This window comes from Littorina saxatilis, linkage group LG17, assembly GCF_037325665.1.
Source record: "Littorina saxatilis isolate snail1 linkage group LG17, US_GU_Lsax_2.0, whole genome shotgun sequence".
Taxonomy (NCBI): Eukaryota; Metazoa; Mollusca; class Gastropoda; order Littorinimorpha; family Littorinidae; genus Littorina; species Littorina saxatilis.
In genome coordinates, this window is record NC_090261.1 from 27,426,127 (window position 1) to 27,446,543 (window position 20,417).

The 20,417-nt window shown below is 40.0% G+C and overlaps 2 protein-coding genes across 6 annotated transcripts; one reads left to right on the top strand and one right to left on the bottom strand.

Annotated features, from left to right (window-relative positions):
* Positions 1-1,341: 1,341 nt before the first annotated feature.
* Positions 1,342-6,480, top strand: LOC138953245 (neuroglobin-like). The gene is made up of 3 exons (XM_070325045.1): positions 1,342-1,490; positions 5,366-5,597; positions 6,304-6,480. Exons 1-3 carry the CDS (start codon positions 1,342-1,344, stop codon positions 6,478-6,480), a joined length of 558 nt encoding a protein of 185 aa, XP_070181146.1.
* Positions 6,481-8,947: 2,467 nt separating this feature from the next.
* On the bottom strand, positions 8,948-20,264 carry LOC138952916 (aarF domain-containing protein kinase 1-like). Of its 5 annotated transcripts, none has more exons than XM_070324666.1 (10): positions 20,146-20,264; positions 17,869-18,027; positions 17,254-17,337; positions 15,975-16,178; positions 15,451-15,609; positions 13,748-13,906; positions 12,840-12,956; positions 12,292-12,435; positions 10,836-11,033; positions 8,948-9,973 (listed from the first exon to the last, which is right to left on the bottom strand). In XM_070324666.1, exons 2-10 carry the CDS (start codon positions 18,004-18,006, stop codon positions 9,617-9,619), a joined length of 1,560 nt encoding a protein of 519 aa, XP_070180767.1. In that variant the 5' UTR covers positions 18,007-18,027; positions 20,146-20,264; the 3' UTR covers positions 8,948-9,616. The 5 variants fall into 5 exon arrangements, with proteins under 5 accessions (XP_070180767.1, XP_070180768.1, XP_070180771.1 ...); XM_070324667.1 differs by having other exon boundaries at positions 20,142-20,234; XM_070324670.1 differs by lacking the exon at positions 20,146-20,264 and adding an exon at positions 19,989-20,116.
* Between the last annotated feature and the right edge of the window lie 153 nt (positions 20,265-20,417).

Here is a 20,417-nt window from a genome sequence, read left to right on the forward strand (position 1 = left end):
ATTTGGTAAATTTCAATTACTTATATGGCGTAGGAGATATATACCAAATAAGACAGTGTGACTAAGACGTTCGTTCCTTTTTTTCAATAATGAACCTGTTTTTGTTGTGTGTTTTTTCTTCTCTTTTTTTTGCCCCCGTTTTTTGTGTGTTCGTGTATAACGTTGAGGAGGGTGTAAAGCTTACAATATATTTTGACGGGCTTTCAAGAGCAGACAAAAAGAATAACAATTTGAATTGAAGGGAGTTGGGGTGCCGACAGGAACCACCAATCCTTCCTTCTCTGAACCCATACAGGAGAAAGATTTTAATTGGATCTGACTGACCCTGGTATTTATCATCTGTCAACGAAAGTGCAGAACTACACTCTAATCGTGAGAGAGGGAAACACGACAAACACATGATCAGCCAATTTTGCTGTCTGATATTCTTCTAGCCTTTGAAAGAAAATGACGACAGTTATCACGATGATTCTGTCACAAAATGTTGAGATCTTCGGCTGAATTACGTGTATAGCAGTTGCAGTTCTTTTAAAGCCTCGTCGGGAATTTGTCTGTGCAGTGTGTGTTCTCCCTCCCTGGCTTTCGCCGCATCACAACAACTTTAGCAGGAAATTCGGCTTTCTGTTTCTGTGGCAATACTTGCACTTTCTCAGACAGTTTTTATTTCCTTGGACTCACACAGTTTCAATCATACCAGAAATTTTGTATTCTCGAAACTTTTATTGTGATCGATTTAAACTGCTTTTGTCTGAACATTTTTTAAGTGTTGGGAGACTACGCCTACAATTTTGATTACCTTTGAGTCTCACAGCTGAAAAAAACAACAACGTCCCTAGCTGCATTAATAATCAGGACTTTCACCGTGACGTTGCTGCTTGAAAGTCGCATATAATTTTTATTGCCTTTGACTTTCACCGCTAAAGAACACCCTTGACTGTTTTAATCAGTATTCAGAACTTTCACCGTAACGGATGCTGCTTGAAATTCGCCTAACATTTTGATTGCCTTTGACTCCAACAGCTGAAAAACATCACTGACTGCTTTAATAATTTGGACTTTTACCGTAACTTGTGCTGCTTGACTGAACGTCCCTGACTGCTTAAAAAATCAGGACTTTCACCGTGACTTGTACTGCTTTGAACATCGCTGACTGTTTTAATAATAATCAGGACTTTCACCGGGATTTGTGCTGCTTGAAACATCGCTGACAGTTTCGACCATAAGTTCCAGTTACCACTGTACGTTTGTCCCAGAGCGAGTTATTTGCTGTGTTAGTAGATTATTAAAAACGTGTGTGGAAACTTAAAAACATAAACTTGTGTCAATTAATTCAGCAACAGGATGGGCTGTGGAAACAGCCGTGAGACGACAGTGTCTCCTCGGAAAACATGCATGCAACCAAGAGATATCGAGGACGTCCAAAACATCTGGGCCATCGTCGCTGGACAGAAGGAAAAGTTCGGCGTCTTCGTTTACAACAAGTACGATCGGTTGGGAAGGGATTGCTAAATCAGTTGGAAGAGTGTTTATAATGAGTGAGTGAGCGGATGGGTCCGCGATTGATTGATTGATAGATTGATTGCTCCACTGATTGATTGATTGAATGGATGAAAGAGTGAGTGAGTGAGTGAGTAAGCGAGTGAGTGAGACATTTATTGAGTGAGTGAGTGGTGGATTGATTGAGTGACGGGTTAATTGAATGAGTAATTGGTCGATTGAGTGGTCGATTTTAGTGATTGAGTGAGTGAGTGACGGTGAGCGAGTGAGTGAGTGAGCGAGTGACGGGTTAATTGAATGAGTGATTGGTCGAGTGATTGAATTAGTGAGTGAGTGAGTGATGGATTGATTGATCGATTGAGTGACTGGGTCAGCAGGTGACGGACTGACAGTGAAGGAGTCGAGTGAGTGATTGGTTGGTTGATTGGATGATTGATTTAGTAAGTGAGGGTGTGCGTGAGTAAGGGAGTGGGTGGCTGAATGAGAGATTGAGCGAGTGGGTGAATGAGAGATTGAGCGAGTGGGTGAATGATTTATCTTTAGATTGACTGATTGACCGCTGCCTTTTCCTGATCTAGCTTTGTCAGTGTTGCCTTTTACTTCTAAATTGTGTTCTTGTGTTGTTATTATTAGCTTGTTCCCGTCGCGATATAACCTTGAACGGTTGAAAACGACGTTAAACACCAAATAAAGAAAGAAAGATTAGCTTGTTATTTTCTTCTTGGTACTTAGTATGGGTGAATTTTGTTGCTTTATTTTGGTGTACAATTTCAGAGGAAAAAAGCAACATTGCAAAATAGTTAACGAATCAGAACGGCTCAGATATAGGCTAGTCACGTGTCCGCTAGAAGGGGTCCAGAAAACTAAATTTGTAACCAAACACCAACCAATTCACCGACCGACCAAATACATTTATTTTACACATGTTTTGTGATAATCATCTGGGAAACAACGCATATATACGCACTCATTGACACACCAGCACGCACGCGCACTCGCAAACTCGCGCATGTCAATTATTCATAATAAATACCAACGAACAAAAGAAATTGTGTGACTCGAGCGGTTTTACCCTTCAAATTATCCAGAACCGCTTTGTCATTAGCATTGTTCACAACGTGCAATATATTATCACGGAGAACTGATCTGGACCAAAAGCCCCCGGATCATCGTAAAATCGGTCGAATTCCATCGGGCATAAATAATGCATAAACAACACACATTATGAAAGATGTAATTGGCGCAATAAAAAAAGATTCTGGTTTGGGAATCTCATGGATGGAACATAATGACAGTAAAATGTTGTTAATGCCAGCTTCAAATGTAGATGGTCTTCCTTAATTGCTACATAAAGTTCATGGACTGGCAAATTCACCGCTTTTATATATATTCAGTTCACCTGTTCCGGTTATCTGTGACCATGGTTTGTCGGAGTGAATCTATGCATAATGTCGCTTTCATCTCCCATGGACAAAACGCTGAGCCAAATGAAAATCATTAAAAACTGAAATAACACTATAATGCTTTTTAAGTTCACTCGACTGTAATTTACGGCACTGGTGACCTCGTGAAGTAATGTTCTCGCAGTATCCAGAATGAGTGGGACCTCGTCTCAGTCGGTGAATCCTCTTTTCTGTGATGAATCCCTTGTTTTGTCCGACTAGGACCTATATTTCACTTATTTACCTTTATTCTTCAACAGGCATGGGAATTGATTGAAAGAAACATCTCGGAAAACTAGGGGGGGGGGGGGGGGGGGGGTCCCCCGGAATTTTTCTGAAATCTAGTTTAAAAGATGTGCAACCTGGCGCATTCTGGGACTATATGTTTCATAAACTTTACACAGCAAAATAAAACGGACTAAATTTAATACATGTATGTTTTGTATTGCCAGTACCCAACGATCTTTTTAATCCTTTAACTGAATTAATATTATTTGAAAAACATACTCTTTGTTTGCCAAAGTGACTCACACGGGCGGAATCTTACTGAAAGAAGGGGAAGTTTTATCCCCGAGTACGCAGTACTAGGGTCCTGCAGACTTTAATTGTGTGTCTGTCTGTCTGTCTGTCTGTTCGTCTCGACCTAACAGCTTATTGCTGGGAAACTACTGGGCGCAGTTCGTTCAAAAGTTGATACACTAACTTGATAATAGGTCCGATTGATCGTATTAAAACTTCATAATGTTACCTGGGACCTAAATGCGAAATATTCCACAAAAACGACTCTTAACGGGGGGAGGTTTGGCGGTGGGAGTACAACTGCCGTGCAGCTAATGGAACAGCCAGATAGCTGGTGCGAATCACGTCCGCCTTTGGCCAAAGTGATCCGGGATCGATTCCCGGCATGGGCGGTCTATATATATATTTTTTTTAAATTCTTGTTTACTATTGTTTATTATGAACGTTTTAATGTTTTATTTCACTCTAATAATTTTTTTAATTGTGTAAAATAAACAAATAAAATTTTTTTTTTTTTTTTTTTAAATCCAAGTGACCCGGGTTCGATTCCCGGCATGGGCGGTCTATTTAAAAAAAAAAAAATTTTTAATTCTTGTTTACTTGCGTGCGTGTACCACTGCGCGAGGACTATAGGCATTTGAGTTCACTGGCGATTGTCAGATTTGTTGGCTAGGAGGAAAGCGTTTCCGACTATGGCCAAAGGGATCCGGGTTCGATTCCCGGCATGGGCGGTCTATTTGTTTAATTTTTTAAATTTTTTTTTTAATAAATTCTTGTTTACTATTGTTTATTATTAACGTTTTAATGTTTTATTTTACTCTAATAATTTTTTTAATTGTGTAAAATAAAGAATTTTTTTTTTTTTTTTTTTTTTTTTTTTTAATCCAAGTGATCCGGGTGGAAAGCGATTCGTCTATGGCCAAAGTGATCCGGGTTCGATTCCCGGCATGGGCGGTCTATTTTTTTTTTTATAAATTCTTGTTTACTATTGTTTATTATGAACGTTTTCATGTTTTATTTTACTCTAATAATTTTTTTAATTGTGTAAAATAAATAAATTTTTATTTTTTATTTTATTTTTAAATCCACGTGCACAAGACAAAAACTTTCATACTGGGGGAGCGAGCCAGTCTGAAGAGTACTCGGGTCCAGCGCCAGCGTTTTTTATGGAGGATATTGGTCATACTACTTACTAGGCAGATTGTCTTTTTCGATTTTTGTTCCTGGTTTATTTTGGTCTCCAGTTTATTTTTCTCGGAAGAGGACTTCTTTCTCTCTCTCGGAAATGTGTAGCTTTTCTCGGAAATGTGTAGCTTTTCTCGGTAATGTGTAGCTTTTCTCGGAAATGCTTTTCTCGGAAATGTGTAGCTTTTCTCGGAAATCCTCGGATCCGAGGAGAAATCCCATGCCTGCTCCATGGGTTCGGATTATCCTTCGATTATTTCAGGTCCTCGACTTTACAGAGGGTTATCACGGGGAAAACTTCTTTTCAACAAGAGCTTATAACCACAGCAATATTGTTTTTGGAGCGCCACTAATTCATAATTTGACACAACACGGCAACAGATCTGTCACTGTTTAATCATTGCTGTGAGTTTTAATTAAAAGTTCAACATGACTGTCTCTTGTTTCTGAGTCGTTATTTGGAAAAGTCTGTAGCCTACAGCTCTTCGTAGAACTAGAGGAAAAAAAGGCGAGAAAGGTTAGTTTATATGGAAAGGTTAGACAAAATGAAACATTGTTCCGTAATTCAACAATCCTTAAACTAACGTTTTTTTGTTTTCTTCTTTTTATTGGACGTTAGCAGCCAATCTGTTTCGGATTTTTATCTGGTTTTACTTTTAATTTAATTTAATGTTTTCATTTTTTCAAGTTTTTAACGTGACACTTTATATGCCTGTCCACAGTTTTCTGTCCAACGAGAAGGAGGTGCGGAAACTGTTCCCACGTCTGGTGATGGAGAACGGGAAAGAGAAGTTCAGCGTGAATGAACTGGAGCTGAGGCGTCACGCTCTGCTGGTGATGGACGGATTGGGCTTGGCGGTTGAGTGCCTCAAGGACGTGGACAAACTCAGGCACTTCTTGCACATCGTGGGCGTCAGGCATTCCAGGGTTGGTGTCAAGTCTGAAATGATGATGGTGAGTCGAGTGACAGTCCGACTGGGGATGATGTAGTTGATGGGGTGGGTTCAGTTTAAATATGGCTGGTTGGGGCTATATATGTCACAATCTGAGGTATATAGGCGGTTTTGGTGAATACAGTGGTACCTCTGTTTAACGACTTTGGAAATGTAACCAACATTCGGTCGTTATACGGAGGGTGGTATTATAGACTTTGGGTTTGATACATCATGTCGGGGTCATTCATTGATATGATCCGGAAGTAGTCTCCAGGTGGGGGGGGGGGGGGGGTGATAGAGTTGGAGGAGGGATTGAAAGAAGCGACCTGAAGCGTCTCACTTCTCGTACATCTAGCGTATCGGACAGTCAAAATCTTGCAAGGAATTTGACAGGAGAATGATGAGGTAGGGGAAGATGATGTTCGGGGGCAGGGCGAGGGGCGGCGGTGGGTATAGCCTGTGGGGGTGTGGTCGGAAAACCGTGGCACTGGAACACGAGGTGGATTGCCTCAAGGACTTTGACAAACTTGGTTAGTCTGCACGACGTCATGTGCAACAGGCATAAGTAAACTTGACAAGATGATGGTGGGTTGAAGGAAAGGGGAACTGCAGGGGAGGTATGGTGCTGCTTTTAGAGCAGAGGACAGATATTGGCACGGAGCTGGCCACGCGTTTGTGTTTTTTGTTCACTTTACTTTACAATCATGCCTCATTTCTTCTTCCAGAAGCTCTACCCTGCTACAGAGGACGCTCTGCGGAAACTATTGGGTCGTAACTTCAACAACCGAATACGTCGCGCGTGGCGAGCGTTTTTCGATTATATCGTCGACTGCATGAAGACGGCAATGATTCAGGAGGAAAGGAATGCTTGCCGGGAACAAATGAAAAGCATGGTCAAGTGAGTGACGACGGTCATACCCTCTGTGACGTCAAACCGTGCCTACCCTCTATGGCGTCATACCCTCTGTGGCATCACTAATTGGTCTGACTCGCCGTGAGCGCGAGGCATGCTGTAGGAAGATAAAATGCTCATGAAAAAGACGTCTCAGCAAAGTGCCTGCATACGGCAGCTTATTTACTTCATGGGCTTCGTCGACCATTTTAGGTCATGTGCAGAGATTCGTAGTACTTGGGAGACAGTGATCCCGTGCTGTGGCTTCTCCTTGGTGATAGGCACGTGACTGACTTCGCCTGTAAAACGGCAGTCTCACTGCAGACGGTTCCATCAATTTCTCAGTTGTGAGATGTTGCGCTGCACGTGCGGTCTCCTTGATCAGTGGCGTAGGACTTGCCGCAATTTCGCGTTTCAGCGGCAAGAAGAGGCACATTTTGAGAGAAGGCGGCGTCTTTGATAACTTGTTAACTAACTCGCATAAAGAACACCGGGACTGAAAAGGTGTGTGTTGATTTAGTCATCTCTTAGTGGCGCTTTAGTTTTACTGAGAATTCCCGCCTTCACAAACGTTTGGTAAACAAGATCTCACCAGGAACATATCTGAGAGATGTGCACAGAGTCCAGTGGCATCATACGCCATGGATTGACACCGGTTAGCATTTTTAAGCGCTACTCTTCAAGCCCAACAACCAGTTCTGAAGAAGGGGAACTCCTCCAGAAGGATCAGAAGCTCTAAATGGGGTAAATGCTACCCTAAGCGTCAACTGTGATACTTTTTCAAAACTGTGAAACATTTTTCAAGGTATCTTCTTGAGTTGAGAATGCGACAATGCAAAGAAGACCATGGTGAAGTAAAACTGAAATAAAACTAGTGAAACTCTTACTTCAAGGACGAGTAGTGCATGTTGATAGTCTGATTAAGATTGTGACTGTGTGGAGAGGACCCAGGGCAGGCACAACAAGAAAATCACTTTTGGAACTTCGATGGAAATTGACTCTTATCTTAGTGGACAGTGAAGACTGACTGCGTGTTAATAAATAAGACTGGTGGATCTTTCACTGAAAGCAACATTTCTGTACGTGGAGAGTGTCAAGTTCATGGTTCTCAGCTTCATTGAAACAAGAAGGGCAAAGCCCATACGACTCACATGCTTGACCTTGACCTTTACATGACCTTGACGTCAAGGTCAAATAACTAAACCTAGCAATGACATCATACACTAAGAACTGCTTTACACATTTTTCCTACCAAAATACATGTGACCTTGACCCAAGGTCATCCAAGGTCATGCAACACAAAGCTGTTAATTCAAGACATAGGAAGTACAATGGTGCTTATTGGCTCTTTCTACCATGAGATATGGTCACTTTTAGTGGTTCACTACCTTATTTTGGTCACATTTCATAAGGGTCAAAGTGACCTTGACCTTGATCATATGTGACCAAATGTGTCTCATGATGAAAGCATAACATGTGCCCCACATAATTTTTAAGTTTGAAACAGTTATCTTCCATAGTTCAGGGTCAAGGTCACTTCAAAATATGTATACAATCCAACTTTAAAGGACCCTTGCGACCTTGACCTTGAAGCAAGGTCAACCAAACTGGTGTCCAAAGATAGGGCTTACATTGCCCTGTATAGCATACATAGCTAAGGTTGCCATTCTCGATAACTTCAGAAAAAAATGCGAAAATGTGAAAAATGGTCGTTTTTAAGACAACAATTACGGCCCCTGTGACCTTGAACTTGAAGTGAGGTCAAGTTGCTGCACATGTTTTTTGAGATCTTGTAACCATACACCATCAGGCCACATCAGGTGTTGATAGACTTAATAGTGTCCAAGAAATATCCAACGTTAAAGTTTTCCGGACGGACGGACGGACGCCGGGACGGACGGACGGACGACTCGGGTGAGTACATAGACTCACTTTTGCTTCGCATGTGAGTCAAAAAGCAGAAATGAACTCAGTTTGAGGTACATGTACAGCAATATCTACAAAAAACACAATCAGCCAAAAGTGTTCCTACATTGCAGGTGGAGTGTCATGATAGGTATACTTTGTATAAACAAAAGGACACGAGAATGTGGCAGCTGTGACAGTGTGTGAAACCATTCCATATGACCAGAGACTGGGCTTGTGCATGTATCAAATATGAATGCTATCTGGTTTGATGATATGCTAACATGTGATTCACTGAACAGACATGTGATCTCATTTTTAACAGAAACCAATGTGTTTAACCTGAAAAGGCTACACAGGTCGAATTTGTTTATTCATACGTGTACGTGTGTGTGCGAGAGTGTGTGTATGTGCGAGAGTGTCTGTTGTGTGCACGTGTGTATATATGTATACATGTGTGTGTGTGTGTGTGTGTGTGTGTGTGTGTGTGTGTGTGTGTGTGTGTGTGTGTGTGTGTGTGTGTGTGTGTGTGAAACTCTCCACAAACTCACCATGAAGTCTAAACATAAGACTGACCAGAACTTGAGAAGTTTAATACAATGTATATGCAAATCAAGAAATAAATGGTCCACTTTTTCACAAATATGTTCTTGTCTTGGTATCAAATTGCTATGCCAAAAACACAGTGCATGATCACATCATACCTATGTACTTCAAATTATCAATGATACAGATACAAAATATGTCTCAAACACAGATGCATGGGCACACACACACACACACACACACACACACACACACACACACACACACACACACACACACAGACACACACACACACACAAACACACACACACACACACACACACACACACAAACTCACACACACACACACACACACACACACACACAGACACACAAATATGAGGATCTTTGAAAACGTGTCCATCTGACGAACGAGATGAAGAAGACTAAAATCGTACGCTCACAAACACACACAGACTGGATCACCACCAAAATATCTATGGCATAAAAATGTCTTCTCCTGAGATGCTTAAGACTAGTTACAACGAGAAAGAGGCACACAGACATGCATGAACTCACCATCAGACAGAGAGAGGCAGAAAGACAACATAAATTCAGCAAATTAATCTTCTTAAAAAGTGGCACAATAACTGCTATATACCACCAAGTCCAGCAATCACAGAATCAGAAGAATAAACTCTAAAATGTTGCAGTCGTCAACTATGCAAGCCAGTCGCCCCAGACGAAATCCATCTAAACACAGGAGAAGAAACCAGCCACAAGCAGAACTCAAACACTGAGATTTTCACCAGTTCCCATCGCTCTGACAGGCGTGTGCGTACCACGCACCGAATGCCATCACAGTGTTTTTGCTTTTCCTCTGCCACCGCTCGCACGCAGCTGCGAGACATGTTGATGAAAGAGGTGGCGTTGGCTCGAATTTTGAGCGCTGCTTCAATGCCTCGAAGGACATCGTTTGTTTTGAGAATGAGCAGGAGCTGCCTGGGGACACGGTTTAGGATGTCGCTGATTTCATAGAGATAGTTGCTCACGTTCGTCTTGATTTCTGAACCCTGGAAAAGTAAAAGCTAACCTATCAGCCATTAGAGCATGGAGACATTATAGAATCCTTTTTTCTTTGCCTAAATGTTCAGATTAGGATGGAGAGTTGGGAGAGCTTCTAAAAGGCCAGAGCACTATCAGCTACAGAAGTAATATGAAATTATTCCTTTTCGTTCAAGGAGTAAGTTCTACATAATTTTAGTCTCCCACAAAGTGAGACATTGATGCAACATATTTATCTCAGTGATAGCTGGTTACGTTTATACCTCTTGCTGTCTCATTACAAAAAGATGAACACCTCTGATCTGAGATGATTCCAAGTACTTAATATATTCACAACACAAAGTTACCAACATGTAGTATACATTACACAGAGGGAAATATATATTAAAGCCATGGTTGCTGCATGACTTTAATGGTATTCCAAGATTTGTTTGTTTGTTTGTTTGTTTGCTTAACGCCCAGCCGACCACGAAGGGCCATATCAGGGCGGTGCTGCATTGACATATAACGTGCACCACACACAAGACAGAAGTCGCAGCACAGGCTTCATGTCTCACCCAGTCACATTATTCTGACACCGGACCAACCAGTCCTAGCACTAACCCCATAATGCCAGACGCCAGGCGGAGCAGCCACTAGATTGCCAATTTTAAAGTCTTAGGTATGACCCGGCCAGGGTTCGAACCCACAACCTCCCGATCACGGGGCGGATGCCTTACCACTAGGCCAACCAAGAAGCCAAAAAAGAAACAAATGATCAAACTAAGGTTCACAGAAAAAGGCTGCACAGTGACAAAGATGAATTGATCGATAAAATCAGAAAACACCTTTTAACGAAGCATCCTGATTTAAAATCATATAAAGACGTACCTCTGCCTCCGTAAACTCATGTATGCTGATGCCTGCTTGCAGAGCTTTCCATGATCGTGCAGTCAGCATGCAGGCAAAGAGGCCAAACATGTGTCCCACATTCATGGCATCTGCATGCCTCTTCATCCCTTCTACATCTGCGTTGATCATTGCCAGCCACATCTTGCTGTAGTGCACTCGGAAATCATCTGTAAGAGTCTGTGAGTAGGGCAGAAAGAAAATTTATAGTCAAAATTCATAGAACAAAATATTTTGTTTTACATTATAGTAGCGTAGTTTGAATTAAATTTTGAATAATATGAAGTTTCATACATGTAGATGGCTGACACACATGTTCCTGTGCATAGTTTATGGATAACGTGTAGTTGGGAAGTTAAGAGTAGAAATAATTAGTATTTAGTGTAGGAGGAGGGTTGGGGGTGGGTAGGGAGGGGGTGGGTATGGTTTACTTTGAGCAGGTCGGTTTCAGTTTTAATAAACAATTTTAGAGAATTGTGTATCTTCTATTTGAGTCTTTCGTGTTTTAGACATTGATGCATTTAATAGTTTTAACGAGTTGCCTTTTGTTTTATCATTCTGTTGTTTATCTAGCTGTGCTGTGTATCTTATAAGAAGTTCTTAAATGTTCGAAGTTATTTTAGCATATAGGTTGTTGTTTTTTTAAAAAAAAAAAATTTTTATGGTCTTAACAGTTAAACATGTATTACGTTATCATTAAGATTCATGCTTTGTTAGCACTAAGCAGTTGTTTTAATCAGTCTGGTTTTCTCTTGTTTTCATCTTATGAACATTCTAAATGTTAGACTAACTTATTGTCTTGTACAGAATAACAACTGTGTGAATGGTGCTATACTGAATGAAAGAGTGTGACATGAAGTTCTTGTACATCATTGTAAAGAGTGTGAATGACGTTTTAGTTTAGATGTCAAGCGCTTAGAGCAAGCCTTTTTAACGAAAGTTTTTGATTTAGCGCTATATAAATGTTCTTATTATTATTATTATTATCTTATTATTATTGTTGATTTACACAAACCATACCTTCACATGAATTTAAAAATATATATATATATTGTCCACTCGAGAACAGCAACTGCAGCATGATTAGGAAGTAAAGCACAAACACAGTAAATGATAACCAACCTCAAAATTATTACAATTCACTCAAGAACAAAAATGATTTGAAAAAAAAAAATCTTACTAAGAACACAACGCGTTCTGTGGGAAAAAAAAAATAACGTCCTGCTCAATAAGCACTTTGGCAACTGTGTCCATGACAACAATCATGGCTTTGATAACAAGGATAACATACCATAACAGAAGAAAAAATTCACCCAATAAGTATAGAAGTCTATAAGGACGTAAAGAAACACTATTGGATTTGCAAAACCATTTGTGTGTCACGAGGGGTGGGGTTGACAAATATGTCACCATACCAATAGTAACCACGACAACATACCTGATAGAGACCATGGTCCAGTAGAACCAGCTGTGTGCCGCGAGGCGTGCGGTTGACAAGGACATTACCAGGGTGAGGGTCACAGTGGACATAGCCTTGAACGAAAATCATCTCACTGTACAGCTGTCCTAATCTTCTGGACACCTGAAAAAAACACCAAGAAACCTCGTGTGACTAACCAACCACACTTTATCAATCACCAAGAAAGCTCTTGTGACTAACCACACACACTTTATCTCCTTCCTCATTTTGTTTTCCGATAGAACAAAGGCAACAGCAGTATCAAGCACAAAGGCTGACAAAACACACAGATAAACAACTAACAATACCATATTTACACAAGTACAAAAGAACTGGTTCTCCTCGATCCTCCTCCCTGCGACTACACACACACACACACACACACACACACACACACACACAACACATATGCAACAATAATGGTCATTCATGACCGTAGTTGCAAAACGGAAGAAGAGAACACACACACACACCGAACACACACATTATACAAGCTAACTAGTGTAAATCATTATAAACCAACAGACCTCATCTACAGAGATTCCTTGCTGCTGCATGTAAGCCAGGTCATCCACTTTGCCCCCTTCACAGAACTCCATGGTCAGAACTCGCGGTGATGACAGCTCCCAGTAGATTTGGGGGATCTGACACAAACATGATCACATATCATGGGTTGATCATATTTCAGTGAGTGCAACAGCCTGGTCTTCATAGTTTCTGAACCATAAAGCTACTGATTTTAAACCCCGAACAACTCAAGCTTTCTTTTTTGTTAGAAGTAACAGTGTGTTCACTCCAAGTGAAAAATTCAATCAACTGAGAGTAAGAAAAATGTAAAGCCAATATAAAACAAACAACAGCACATCCCTTGGTAATCATTCCAACTACATCGTATTTTCACATTCGTTCACCAAACAAACAAATAAACAAATAAACAAACATGTCCTTACAAGTGCAAAATAAAATCTAAACAAAAAAGACAGAAGCAATCAAAAACATGGACCTGCCAACCCTTGTAAAACCTCCGGTGCATATATTTTCATTTTTCGGAATTTTCAGCGTAGCAAATGGTGTTTTAGTCTAGTATTGTCTAAAATGTATTCGTACATCCACATTTAGGCTATTTTGCACAAGAATAGACATTTAAAAAAAGTTTATTTTGAAAAGAAACATAATGGCCAATAGAGAGTGTCTGCAGTGCCCTTTTTCAGTGTGGACAATGTTTCATGACACAAATTCTGACCGCTACACGGAGCGAGAATCAGAAATGAGTACCACGACGCACAAAAAAAAAACATGCTTGAGATTATTTGTTTGAGCGTAGCCATTCAAAGCTTGGCATAACAGTGTATTAATTTGTGTTAAAACGTAGCATGCTATGCTTAAAGCGTAGAAGGTGGTAGCTCTGACCATACAAGCATATATATATACAAACCTTGAGAAAATCAAAATGATGCAGCTGCCTGGCTACTCTTTCACAGTTCTGTCCTTCATTTACAAAATCTAATTCAACAGGAAGGTTCTTTTTGGTCTCCTCTGCCAGCCAGGCATACTGGAAACCCGGGAATAACCAAGCGATGCCATGAACCAGAAGCTGAAAATAAAAATCACATATTTCCATTCAGAAAAACAGAACAGAAGTAAACAATCTGTCATCCTAACTCACTATAACCAAGTTCCTAACCTCCTTCCCTAGTCTGATACGCAAAATCTGATTAATCTTTCAAAAACAAACAAACAACAAGTCGCGTAAGGCGAAAATACAACATTTAGTCAAGCTCAGTCGAACTCACAGAATGAAACTGAACGCATTGCATTTTTTCCGCAAGACCGTACACTCGTAGCATTGTCTGTCCACCGCTCGATCGTGGCAAAGGCAGTGAAATTAACAATCCAGAAAAGCGCGGTAGCGGTTGCGTTGAGGAGGATAGCACGCTTTTCTATATCTCTATTCTTTTTAACTCTCTGAACTTCTTTTTAATCCAAACATATCATATCTGTATATTTTTGGAATCAGGAACAGACAAGGAATAAGATGAAATTGTTTTTAAATCGATTTCAGAAATTGAATTTTAATCATAATTTTTATATTTTTAATTTTCAGAGCTTGTTTTTAATCCAAATATAACATATTTATATGTTTTTGGAATCAGAAAATAATGAAGAATACGATAAACGTAATTTTGAATCGTTTTATAAAAAAATAATTTTAATTACAATTTTCAGATTTTAATGACCAAAGTCATTAATTAATTTTTAAGCCTCCTAGCTGAAATGCAACACCAAAGTCCGGCCTTCGTCGAAGATTGCTTGGCCAAAATTTCAATCAATTTGATTGAAAAATGAGGGTGTGACAGTGCCGCCTCAACTTTTACAAAATGCCGGATATGACGTCATCAAAGACATTTATCGAAAAAATGGAAAAAACGTCTGGGGATATCATACCCAGGAACTCTCATGAACAATTTCATAAAGATCGGTCCAGTAGTTTACTCTGAATCGCTCTACACACACACACACACACACACACACACACACACACACACACACACACACACACACACACACACACACACACACACACACCACGACCCTCGTCTCAATACCCCCCTCTATGTTAAAACATTTAGTCAAAACTTGAGTAAATGTAAAAAGACAAAGAAGACAAAACTCGATTTTGATGACTTTACAAACAAAGTTACTCTTCTCTGACATTTTAATGATAATAATAATAATAAAACATTCTTTTATAGCGCTGTTCACTGCCGAATGGCAGTCTCATGGCGCTTTACATTAGACATTAAAATTTAACATTTTACATATATATATAAAAAGTTTTCTCGTAAGGAATAACATACAAGCATTAAAAACCATTCATAGACAACGACCACTTATAAAAAGGCCCATAAGATAATATAAGATAATCTAGAAAAATTGTTTTTAAAAAGATGAAAACACATCCAGGGGACAAAGCTCGTATAATTGTTCCGGCCAATAAAAAGCTGCAAGTATGCACTTGTGTAAATTTGAAAAAAGAATCCAATAAAACAATTATTTCAAAACGTATCCGACCTACCAACCCTTTGGCTTTATGATCAATAACAAACATTTGTGTGTGTGTGTGTGTGCCTCATATACCTCCATGGTTTTGATGTCAATGTAGGAGTGGGCCTTTACTCTAGGATGCTGAACCTTGACAGCAACCACAGTTCCGTCTTTCAAGGTGGCTTTGTGGACCTGGGCTAGTGACGCTGCTCCCAGAGGCTCTGGTTCAAACGACGTGAATAGATCTTCTACCTGCAGGAAAGAGTCGACAACAGTTTCCAATTGTTTCTTTTATAATATAATACGATATATGATAGATGGGTCGAAGGGGTTGGGTGGACAAAGACACACAAACAAAGACAGACAGACAGGCACATGCACATGGACAGACAGACACACACACACACACACACACACTCACGAGACACATGCACACAGACAGACAGATACACAAACACAGATGCACACCTACACACCCCTGTCTCCCAAACACCCACGACAGTAAGATAAGAATAGAAAAAAAAAAACACCACCAAATTGCTAAAAAGTCAAACCTATCGATAGCCACGTACCACATAACTACAAACATATTTACCTTTCAAATAAAATCAACTCACCTTTTCACCCAAATCATCCTCAATGACTTTGTACAGTTCCTTGAGCTCTGACTGTGGAGCCTCATTGTGGAAGATTTTCATGGTGCGCACATACTCTTTGGGCAGCAGGTATTCCAGGGATCCTATGTGCTGACCCACTTTGATGAAGGCACCTCCATTCTTTTTGCACATTTCTCTCAGTCGTTCCGCTGACCGCTGGTGAATCTGAAAAACAGATACAGCAGTGATTGCTGTGAGCAGACACCTGACATGTACGGACAGATTTGCTGGGCACGGAGTGTTTTCGAACAATAATTGCACCCTCTTAAGCGGACACCTGCAAAATGTGGACAAGGACAGTCATTTTGGGTTTGAACAGACAGACGATTATTAAATTTTCACCACAACAAAATCGATAACAGAGCAGTCCGGTTGTCAGTACAAAGGTCACAGCCGCAGGGGGAAAGAGGAGTGATGAGTCTCGTATTCACTTGAGTGCACGTGTACCCAGCAGGAGGGGGGGGAGTTTTGGCCAGGAGTGGAGTACACTTTCTTGCATTCAAATGCAAAGATGCCAACATAAAACTGCAGTTTGGTTTTTTCTTTCTTGTCTTTTGGACATAAACAACAGATCAGAAGCTACAGTCGCTGAAAGCCCTCAGAGAAAGAGAGTGAAAAATCGGCCTCAGTAATCTCAGCATCGTGTGTCTGTGTGTAACCTCTGTCATTGACAAAATTAACAAAGCCACCATATTCTTTTTTCCCCTCAGCCTTGACCAGTGAGTCATTGCCTAATCTGTGAGCCCTTCTGTTTTCTTGCTTTGTAGATCACTATACCTACCCTGAGAACTGAGAAAATCAGGCCTTACAAAGGAGGTAAATCTAGTGAGGCTATGTACAGTAACTCTGAAAAAGCAAGGTCTTAAAAGAGGGAAAAATCTTTGATTAGAGAGCCCTAAAGGAGGTCGGTGAGGGTTGGGGTTGTCGTAAGGTGTGTGTGTGTGTGTGTGGGGGGGGGGGGATTAAACTTAAAGGGGTATTTGTGTATGCACTGTTAGATTTGCCTAAAAACAGCCACCATAAATGAGAATAAATTAAAGGCACAATTTTATTTTGAAAGGTGCTATTTGACTGAGGCCCAATTAAGCAGAGTGATATTAAAAATTGATGAACATCCCTTGCAGATTATGTGTGGTTTTGAACTCTTGGAACCACCAATATTTTGAAAAAAAATATAACTACTCCTAGTTGCAATACTTGCATATCCACATTTCATTATAGGTATTAGAAAGAATCTCACCTGTGATTTGATTTCTGGGTAATCTGGTGAATCAGCATCTGCTCTACCAAGTGTCCACTTATAATCAAAAGCAATACCAGCACACTGCAAAACATAGAGACTAAAAATCAACAAAATAAATCATACTCATAGAATGTTTTCTTCCAAATCATTGTGCGTGCATGTTTACGTATGTACATGTATTGTATCCATCAAATAGTTACAGAGAATAGAACAGACAGCAGGACAGAGTGAGAGAAAAGAGAAATGAAGAACGGGGGAGAAAGAAAACAAACAAACAAAACAAATATATATCACAAGAAATCTAACCAGCTTCAACCAGCAAACCAAAATTTTTCCCTGTGCATGTAGACTAGAATGTTTGAGCAACTAAAACTGAGAAAAGGAGATCAAAAAGCTCACACAAGATCTTGATGAAGATCCATTGAAGTGACTTTATAATACTAACAGAATATGACACTATACATGTATAACCAAGAAGGCTTGAATTTCCATACATTTTACAAAATGCAGTAAATCACGAGTATGAAAAAATACACAAAAAGAAGTAGACGCAGAGGAAGAAGATAAAGAAGTGCGCAATTGATAAACTTTATTTAACTTAGTGGCACTTACAGCCCATGCCGCTCGTCCAAATCGCACAACCCCAACGGTTGACACCTCCCAGTCATTGTTCTTTAGCAGAACGGCTGTACCTCCCACAGTGGCACCCAGTGCCACCACCTTCAGACCTCGCCACACTCGCCTTGACATTTTTCAACTCTGTTTTCACATCTGTAATCAATAGTGCTTTTAGTTATGCGCTATAGAAATCTCCTTTATAATAATACATTCATGATCTTGGGCTGCGATAATTAAGAAAAATAAATGACACAGGAAACTGGATATTAAGGGCCAGTGAAGTTATAACATACTGAAAATATCAGTTAAAATTTGAAACATGTCTCGCTGATTACAGCAGTACTTGGCATTCATTTTCTAAATATTTTTACTTCTAGATGTTTGCTTTTCGTTGCTTGTGCTGGCAGAATATAAAAGCTTTTCGTTAAGAAAACGAAAGTTACGCAAGAACTACCTCCTCAAGTAGACGACGTGATAGCAAAGAACTCCAGAGGGATTTGGACAGTTTGGTCGACTGGGCAGACAAGTGGCAGATGCGCTTTAATGCAGATAAGTGTAAGACATTACAGTTGGGTACAAAAAATCAGAAACTTGTGTATAATATGAGAAAACCTGGCAGCGTAGACAGAGTTGATCTGGAGAGCTCAAGTGCAGAAAAGGACCTTGGGGTCAATGTAGACAGTGAATTGAAATTCTCAAAGCACGTGGAAACACAAGTCAACAAAGCAAATAGAATCCTGGGTCTCATTAGACGGTCTTATGAGCATTTGGACGCAGAAACGCTAAGACTTCTCTTTGTTGCACTTGTACGGCCTCATCTAGAATTTGCAAATGTGGTGTGGAGTCCCCGACTCGAGAAAGATAAAAATCTGATTGAAAGTGTGTTAGGCCAACAAAAAAAAATTGTCTGTTTCTGGTCACCCAACCGACCCTAAATTTCGGCGCCGACCCTAAACTTTTTTTTTCCAAACTCAAAATTTATTTTTTTTTTTTTTTGGGTGGTAAGGCCCAAAAAAAAAATAGGTGTGGTTACGGTAACATAGCCAAAAAAAATAGGGTAGGAAGGTAGGCAATCACTTTTTTTTTTTTTACTTTTTTTTCTAGTGTGTACAAATTAAACCTACTTGACAGGGAAATAAGTGTGCGACTCGGGCGCTTTCGCTTTCATTGCGTTTTCTGCACTCGTTTACTTGTTTTTTGTTGTATTTTTTTGACAAATGTAATAAAAAGTTATAGGGTCGGCCCCAAAAAATAGGGTAGGTCGGGTTACCGTAACCACACCTATTTTTTTTTTAGGCCTTAAAGGACAGGGTGAGAAAATTAACAACAAAAACGTGTGAAAACAAAAGTCCGCTGACGATTTGTAAATGTGTTGAGTGTCTTGTCTCTATGTATAGTGAATCCAGTCTCTTTGCGCGATTTTTGAAGTTAGTTTTATTGGTCTACATTTGGGGTAAAAAAAAAAATAAAAAAAATAAAAATCCCTACCTACCGACCCTATTTTTTTTAGCCATGTTACCAGAAACAGACAATTTTTTTTTTTTTTCCTTAAGAAGAGCCACGAAGTGTATCCCAGGGTTGAAGACCTTGAGTTACGAAGAGCGTTTGAGAGTCTTGAAAGTTCCAAGCATGTGCTATAGGCATATCCGGGGAGACATGATTGAAGCATACAAATTCGTGCATGGATACTACGATTGCAAGAACCCACTGGAGCTGAATAGCCCGTGTAATACCTGTGGACATCAGTTCAAGCTCAGGAAGAAACAATGCAGAACAGCTCTCCGACAATCTTTCTTCACGAAAAGAATCATAGACACATGGAACTCCTTGGACAAGAATGTAGTAGAAGCGCCGACAATGAACAGTTTCAAAAATCGCTTGGACAGTATGCACTGAAAGACTATATATATATGTATAGCCCAAATGTCAGTATGCCTCTCACTACAAATTCCCACCAGCCAAGAAAAAGTTGATAGAATAGGCCACGGTCAAAAGATCGTGTAGGTTACCTAGCCCAAAGTTAGGCTAGGATAGCAACTGATCAAAAGATCAGACAAAGGCTCAACAGCCTAAGTGACCAGTCTGTCAACATATCATCATATCATTAATCATACCATCACTGATTATTCCCTTATCACGGACATGTCTTCAACAAACACAAAAGACACTTCTACTGGGAAAAAACAACGATTCTGTTCTGCTTTTGTTACTAAGTAACGGCATTCAATGTATGGAATCAATCCATGCAGGTACTGAAGAAAACGAACTTGCCACAGTCGATGGACACTTCCAATCTGGTCCAGAGGACACAAGAAGTCAACAATTTGGTTGGATAGTGACCTCCCCTGCAGACACTTTTGACCAAAAAATGCCAAAACCATGCTTTTGTGCTCGAATTTTTTTTTATTATGATAGTTCAAAAACGTGTAATTTTTTGTTATCATTACTAACAAATGAACAGCGTCCTTCAGGAGAAACTAGAATGAAGAGGAAACAGACTGCATGAGATCGTTTGGCGATTATTCAGTATTTAGATAACCGGA

Coding starts and splice junctions, on each gene's coding strand:
- LOC138953245 (XM_070325045.1), top strand. CDS start 1,342: ATGGGCTGTGGAAACAGCCGTGAGACGACAGTGTCTCCTCGGAAAACA. Junction 1,491..5,365: donor GTTTACAACAAGTACGATCG/GTTGGGAAGGGA, acceptor GCCTGTCCACAG/TTTTCTGTCCAACGAGAAGG. Junction 5,598..6,303: donor TCAAGTCTGAAATGATGATG/GTGAGTCGAGTG, acceptor TTCTTCTTCCAG/AAGCTCTACCCTGCTACAGA.
- LOC138952916 (XM_070324666.1), bottom strand. CDS start 18,006: ATGTCAAGGCGAGTGTGGCGAGGTCTGAAGGTGGTGGCACTGGGTGCC. Junction 12,957..13,747: donor ATCATTTTGATTTTCTCAAG/GTTTGTATATAT, acceptor TGTTTGTGTCAG/ATCCCCCAAATCTACTGGGA. Junction 12,436..12,839: donor AAGGAATCTCTGTAGATGAG/GTCTGTTGGTTT, acceptor TGTTTTTTTCAG/GTGTCCAGAAGATTAGGACA.